A 7,495-nucleotide genomic window follows, 5' to 3' on the forward strand; every position below is an offset into this window, starting at 1 on the left:
GATTTTTGTTTCGACGATTTTTCCAAAAGTTGTAGCCCTTTGTTCATTTCAGTATTTGATATTTGTCCGGAAATGCCCTCCTACATTTTTCGACCGATCTCTTTGAAACTTGGTATACATTATAATCATGATATGAAGTTGTGTCTCCCTTAAAAGAATTTTGATTCGACAATTTTCCAAAAGTTATTTCCCGTTGTTCATTTCAGTATTTGAATTTTGTCCGGAGATCTTCTGCTACATTTTTCGACCAATCTCTTTGAAACTTGGTATACATTATTATCATGATATCAAGTTGTGTCTCCCTCAAAAGAATTTTGATTCGACGATTGTCGCAAAATCTATTGCCTTTTGTTCATTTCAGTATTTGGTTTTTTGTCTGAAGATTTTCTCCTACATTTTTTATAGCATATCAGCTAACCACTCTTAGAATGATGCAGATCTTATTTCAATGTAAGAAAGTATATAATACTATATGGCATTCGACGGACGTATTTTGTTCCGCCCCGCGGTACTCTTGTTTTATCTGATTTGTATGTCGTTATATATAGCGGTCGGTACACTGGGGATCATTTATCATTTAAAAGAACAGCTGAAGTAGGTTGAAAAAATGTAACAGCTTGTCGTGGAATTTTGAGTCCAAATTAGTTTTTTGATTTGAATGTATCAACTGTTCTTAACAATGACAGTGGGATATGGGCTAATCCCACTGGAAATCATGTTGTAATATAAGATTCTTTCATGCCAAGGGGTGTAGGATAGGTACCCTACACCATTGGGCATACACGAGTATCTTTCTCTCATTCCAACTACCAGAATAAGCCCAGAAACCAGGGAAATGCGTTTTGACTGGCTACCATTTTCAAAATATTTTTTGGACGAAAATGAATCAGTCAGCGAGATTAAGCATACCCACTATTTGCAAATAATGTAGAAAAAAATCATCTCATCTTTCTAACGTGTTCGGTAAATACATCGTAAAAGTTTCTAATTTCATCACGTCGCCTTTTTCTAATCTTCCCTTATCTAGAGGGTGTGACAGAGAAATCTCCTACCCGAGGGGTGATGTTTTTTTGTTGTCTAACCCAAGGCTCTGCCGAGGGTTAGACAAAAATGAAAAATCACCCCGAGGGTTTGAGATTTCTCTGTCACACCCTCTAGGTAGGGGATGATTATTTGTCTCCCATCCTATTATAGCAGTCACAACTCCAGCGACAGTAGTCTGCCGTGTTTGTAAATGTTACTATCTACCGTCTACCGACTAATAGGGTATACTCATTATGTAGTGAGTTATTAGGTATTTATGGATCTTTGAGAAAAGTTATTTTATCCCAGCTTGTAATAACAAAAGGTGGAAAACTCATTCAAATGATTGATCTTTTCAGTTCTTCATGGGAAAAATCAATTTCATAACCGCATTTAACTAATTTGTTTCATTTTCCCGGCATGACTATAGCTTTGATATTCATTGCTGGTAATGATGGGAAGATTGCTGTATACGAAAAACAATTGTTTAACCTGCGATGAGACAAAAATCCTTAAAAAGGTAGATAAATCTAAGAGAGTAATGCATATATACTTCCTGCTTTTTAGGAATTGATTGAGGGCGAATTGTATTTCATATTTATTTTCATGTTATACTGAGCTAAGAAGACAATATCTTAAAACACGTCTGCTGGGTTTTATTTGAGCTCAACCAGTCAAGTTGAAAGAATGGAAAACATACTTTATTTTATTATGATGTTTGTAGAAAAACTAGAGCTCTGATTTAAAAAATATTTATATGATAGTTACAACTATATCTTTTTATTTGATATGCTTTTACGTAACTCACATGATGAAAGATGATCACGACTGCCATGTTTAAATTGTTCATGTTTTCTTTTACATATTGGGACCCAACTTAAACTTAAATCTTGTTTCTGTATGTATCGCATTCTTGTATCCCCTGCTGTGCGAGTCCGCCTGCCACTTTCCTTGTCATCACTCCAACACCCATACTGTATGGAACTTAACATTTTTTTCCGCCTTGAAACACCTTTAATAAGGTCAAATATGGGCTATATTAGTCTAAGGTCAACGCAACTGTTACTAAAACAACGATTGTACAAAATATGATTTGTGATTACTTTGCAGCCATTTGTTTTGACAGATTTTCCTGACACTTCAAACACATATGCCTTTGACAAACCGTTAAAGAGTTTTAAAATTGTTATTATTATTTGTCCAACGTCAAGGTCAACGTTTCTAAAAATATAATTCACCGCAAAGCTTTTGATCACGCCATGCAGTGGAAATAAGGATTTAGATTGACTTGATCAGTTCCAGTACATGATACTAACACATACAATATTATTTTTTAAAGTGTATTAGTTTTAAGTGCATACTCAAAGGTACTACACTTTAGGCCTTTAATTTTTTATTATTTCGAAAGCTCTTGATACCTTTGGCAATAGAGTTTGAGATGTAAGTCCACCATGTCAATCATTAGATTATTAAGTGTAAAACAACAGGATTGACCGTCAACTCCATTGTATGCAATAAACAATAATGCTAATGGAATGTCCTGCAGTAATGACCAAAGCTTCCATACAGTTATTACCTGTTGCTTCACACTTAATTATTTATTTATGCGTTAACAGAGCTTTTTATTCCAAACTTCTGGATATCAATGGAATAGTTAGTAAATGAAAAAAATAATTTTGAGATTAACAGGAATATGTCCTAACATGATCGACTTAGCTGCCCGCTAATATGCCTTAAACTGAATATACTACTGATTTTAGTGTTTGTACGTATCAATGTGATGTACTGCAGCAAGATAAGATGAAACAAATTTGACACAGATGCAAAAACAAAAGGTTTCAGTTTAGTTGAAAGCATGTTTGAGAATATAATTGAATATATAATTGAGGTTATCATTAAATTGGAATCAACATTTACAATTAGGGAGAAATAAAGCATATTGTCGAATGGAATACGTATAGTTGTATTTATCTTGTAAAGATGTTGAAAATCAAATCTTCTAAAATCAACTTAACAAAATAAAATATTTCGTTCTCTTTCTCAATATCATCATCACTCGATAATATTAACTGTTCTCGTGTGCAGAGGTATACATAAACATAAGCTTTAAACGGATTGTTTACAAAAATCCTTCCGCGAAATGTAGTATTCAAACTACGGTTTTATAAACAATATTTTTTTCTAGTAAGTTCTTAATGAATCAAACAATAATGTTTATTATGCATTGAAAATACATGTTCGAACATTCTTAGATAAATGAAAAACCTATAATTTATAAGAATTTAATACGTTGATGGAATATAAGTTTTCTCGATCTATTTCTATATACAACTTCCTATAAAGCATATAAATATCTCATATAGGTGTTAGATTATATATCATATACTTTATAAGGTATCCTATTAACGGTTAGCATATTGATTATGGTAATCTGACCACGAATAAGTGTTATTTTGTCTTGCCATAGAGTGTACTGACTGACCTTTGTAGTCAGTTGCTGGTTTTGACAAGTCTCTGGATTCTTTTGATAATGCGTTTGCGTCGTTGTAGCTTAACTAGGTCAGACGACGACGGGCGCCAAGACCGACTCCAAGGAGGCACCGTAACGAGGACAACAGATACAGTGTTCATGTGTTCGCATTAATAGGTCCCCGTATCTATGTCAATGTCAACCGAATTAAAAATAAATGTTCACTGCTTGACTCCAAATAATTGTCTTTCGTGTCTTTGCAAGTTTTAAATCCTCGTGTTTTTTTTCATATTTCATTATTCTACGAGGAGGCAGTGAGTTTTATTGCATTAAAGTTTGTAAATGTTCTTAGGGAAATAAGGAGCTTACGATGCCTGAAATATTGAGTTGATAGAGCAATGATTTCGATTTGATGCCGAAAAGACTGGGCTAAAGATCTCTGGTAGACTGTACTCGGCCTTTATCAGTGTAAATTCTACCATCAATGCTATTCTGGGACAAATGGCCTACAATTTGGAAACAATCACACTTTATCATGGGTGTAATAGAGAAGCGATGCCACGCATTCGTTATATTAAAAATACAATGGTTTCAACACAATTCAAATAAAACAAAATACTGTTTTGAGAAAAAATCTTTCATTGTTACATAATAATCACGACATGATTTATGACGATAAATACTGTTTTACATTAACATATATATATATATACCCAACTTTGCAGTAATTGATGAACGCATGCGCAGCAATCTACATAACTTTTTATATATAATAAACCTGACATTACATGCTAAATGTATATATAGGAAATGAAAGGAAGCAGTTTCATTTGTCTGTTACGATATCAATTGTGACATAAACAAATCAGTAGACAGCTTATAGCGATTTTAAACACCTTAAGTTCATCCAATAATACATGACTCCACAAGATGGTCGAAAAACATGGCAACTCTGTCTTCTAGTTTGTATGGTTGAATACCATTTTATATATCACGAGTGTGCTGAATATTTCAATATATCAAAATGCGCCAGCAGTAGTGCAAATATCGTGGTATTCTACCACACGAATGCAATGAAAATGGCATTCAACGGGAAAACATTTAACTATTCTGTGAATTACATTTTTAGCACAATATAGTGAAGAACACGACTCTGTAAAACAGAAGTGCTACATAACGTAATACTATCTTTCCATTGCTGATCGGGATTTTAGTTTATGGTATCATACTCCTATTACGTTACACACAAGAACACTGTCTAACGCTCATATTTAATTTTGATTTTTCTTATTGGTTATTACGTTCATTGCTTTTGTTTTCCACAATTTCATTGGATTAAATCGACGTTTAATTTATCACTAGTGAAACACATCACTGTTATATTTCACTCCAGTGAAAGTTATAACTTTATTTTAATGTACTATTCCTGATATTTCATTGGTAAAAATATCGTATACAAATATAGGTTGAAAGCGGACAAAAATGGCCAATGATTGACTTCCGTGTCCGGTTCACAAGGAATTTAACTTCAGTGTAGAAAATATGTTTTAAATTAAATAGCAGTTTATGTTCTTTACATACGAAGTCATCATCACTATAGACATTCTTTTAGAATCACAACAAATCTAGTTTCATCTTTCGATTGACTAACCTTCCCACAATTCCGTAGATCCGTTTTGTGTTTCATCTATATCCTGTCACGTGGTCTAAAATGATTCTAACACAGTATGTTCGTACAGATCCATACGAGATACGGTTTTATCACACACTTATATTAGTGATTATAAACCATACTATATATAACATCCATAGTGTTGGATGTTACTGTATATATCCTTGGGATACAACAATTATGGTTTGACAGAACGACAAAACACGGTCACAGAAATTATAAATGCACACTACCTAAAATAAAGATATTTTGGAAGTAAAAATGTTTAGGGAAATGTTTTTATGTATTTGATAGGCCCCTTTACTGTAAGATTCAACATCGAATACGAAGTGAGAGCAACACTTTGTTAAATTGTCGCTAATTCGTTGCTCTTAGTTTTGTTGGATATATAAGTTAGAATGTGCACGAGGTCAGCATATATATCAAGAGTGTAATACAATGAACAAAAGCGCTAGCGTGAACGTGTTCACCCCTAGGACCATATATCCCAGAATTCTGTTCAGCTTGGCTGCTTTGTGTGATCCGTTAAGTTCCGGTTCCGGTGGCGCTTTGGTGAGGGAGAATTCATTATGCGTTAATGTATTAATTCGGACAACTTTGTTAACCGTTTGATCGTCACTATTAACCTGACTAATTCGGTCGTTATCACAGTTACACACCTGCGTATTGCGATCTTTGATCTCCTTTTGTGGTTTGTGATACGTGAAGAGAACGAGAACCTCCAGGCCTATGATCAAACCACTGATCACGAGCTGGAACACCAGGTACATTCCAAATATGGGTATATGGATTGATGACTGAGGAAGTGTATCACTGATCAAGGTTAGAAATACAACGAAGGTCAAAAATATCGACATACACATTCCAATTTTCTCACCGCTCTCGATGGGTAGAATAAAACACAGTTGATTGAGTAAAGACAGAATGATAAGAGGGACCATGATGTTTAGAACGTAGAACAAAGGGCGCCTCTGTAACGTCATTCCGTATTTGATTCTGGAGAAATTTTGACTGGCTTCAAAATGGCGGTGTTTCCTTACAATGGCACTAAGTATTTCCCATTCCTCGCTTTGCTCGTAATGTACGAGGTCGACACTTGGGTAGGTATAAGTGATATTCAATACATTATCGTTGGAATACCATTTACTAATTTCAATTTCACAGAACTGGCTATCAAATGGGTATTTGGTCGAATCCACCTTACATGTTGTCTTAATTTCCTTCCCGGGCCACCACGTCACGTGACCGTCCGACATCACAATCGGATCATTCAGAGTTGTCTCTCCTATTCCCCGTTTATTTCCAATCTCGTTTTGAACGAGAAGATCGGGGGTCCAGATTTTGTCCTTGTCGGCCAAAAGGGAGGAGACACCTCCATAGTCTGACTCGTTCCATTTTAGAAGTTCATCGTACCATCGGATGTCCATCCAAATGCTCGAGGTCAGAACCTGGTTTTTCTCACTTAGGTCCGTGATTCTCAACAAATACATGGCAACCTCCACACTCAGAGCAATCTTGCTATCCGACACTGGTCTCACTCGGGGGTTGTAGTTCTCAAATAGTACCGTGTGCAACATGGCCTCCTTAAGGAGCTCTGCACCCTTGCACAAGACACACACAACAGCAATAACTAGTGTCCGTAAACTTAGTAAACGGCTCATATCCAAGGAATAAACCTGAAACTGCTCACTTGTAACGTTAAGCGTACATATCCCTGTACAATATTTTTTTGGTTATAAAAAGTTGGTATCCTACAGCAAGAAAGCAAATGTTTTTCCGCGTCACAGTTCCAGGAAATCATTCATTGGTTTCACTGAGTTTAAATTCAACGTTACAAGAAAATGTTAATCGGTTGTATGTGCCACGTTACAATTGCTCAAAACCTGGATGATAACACGACATCTGTAACATGCTGTCATATCGAAAATAAAACTTTGATTTTGAAATATTGTTTTATTGTTATTATCCGAACACACCACTGTTGACTTAACGCTGTTTTTGTCTCTTTACTTTAATCCTATTATCTTCATTATACTGGTCAAGCGTTGATTACAGGTTTTCTCTAAAACATTCAACAAATATATCTGTTCATATTGTTAAAAAAGAATCACTTACTTTTTTCATTTCCTTTTAAAAGTATCCAAAAAACATTCTCTGTGGAAATGGAGATTTTTCACCACACTAATGTAAAGTTCCAATATGCTGAAGTAGGGAGTTTTCAACTCCTCGTGCGAACTTGTGACAGGATGAACTGTGTCAGCGATGTACCGTTTTGGTGTTGTAGGCAGCGTTTGTTGGTGATTGAGGCTGACAGAGAGAACAGCGTAAAG

The 7,495-nt window shown here is 35.1% G+C and overlaps 1 protein-coding gene across 1 annotated transcript; it reads right to left on the reverse strand.

The window, feature by feature from the left end:
* Positions 1-5,587: 5,587 nt before the first annotated feature.
* LOC110455090 (acetylcholine receptor subunit alpha-like 2) lies at positions 5,588-6,826 on the reverse strand. The gene has a single exon (XM_021505030.1). The coding sequence runs from the start codon at positions 6,824-6,826 to the stop codon at positions 5,588-5,590; it is 1,239 nt and encodes a 412-aa protein (XP_021360705.1).
* Between the last annotated feature and the right edge of the window lie 669 nt (positions 6,827-7,495).

The sequence above is a fragment of the Mizuhopecten yessoensis genome, unplaced genomic scaffold (genome assembly GCF_002113885.1).
Source record: "Mizuhopecten yessoensis strain PY_sf001 unplaced genomic scaffold, ASM211388v2 scaffold8131, whole genome shotgun sequence".
Classification (NCBI taxonomy): domain Eukaryota; kingdom Metazoa; phylum Mollusca; class Bivalvia; order Pectinida; family Pectinidae; genus Mizuhopecten; species Mizuhopecten yessoensis.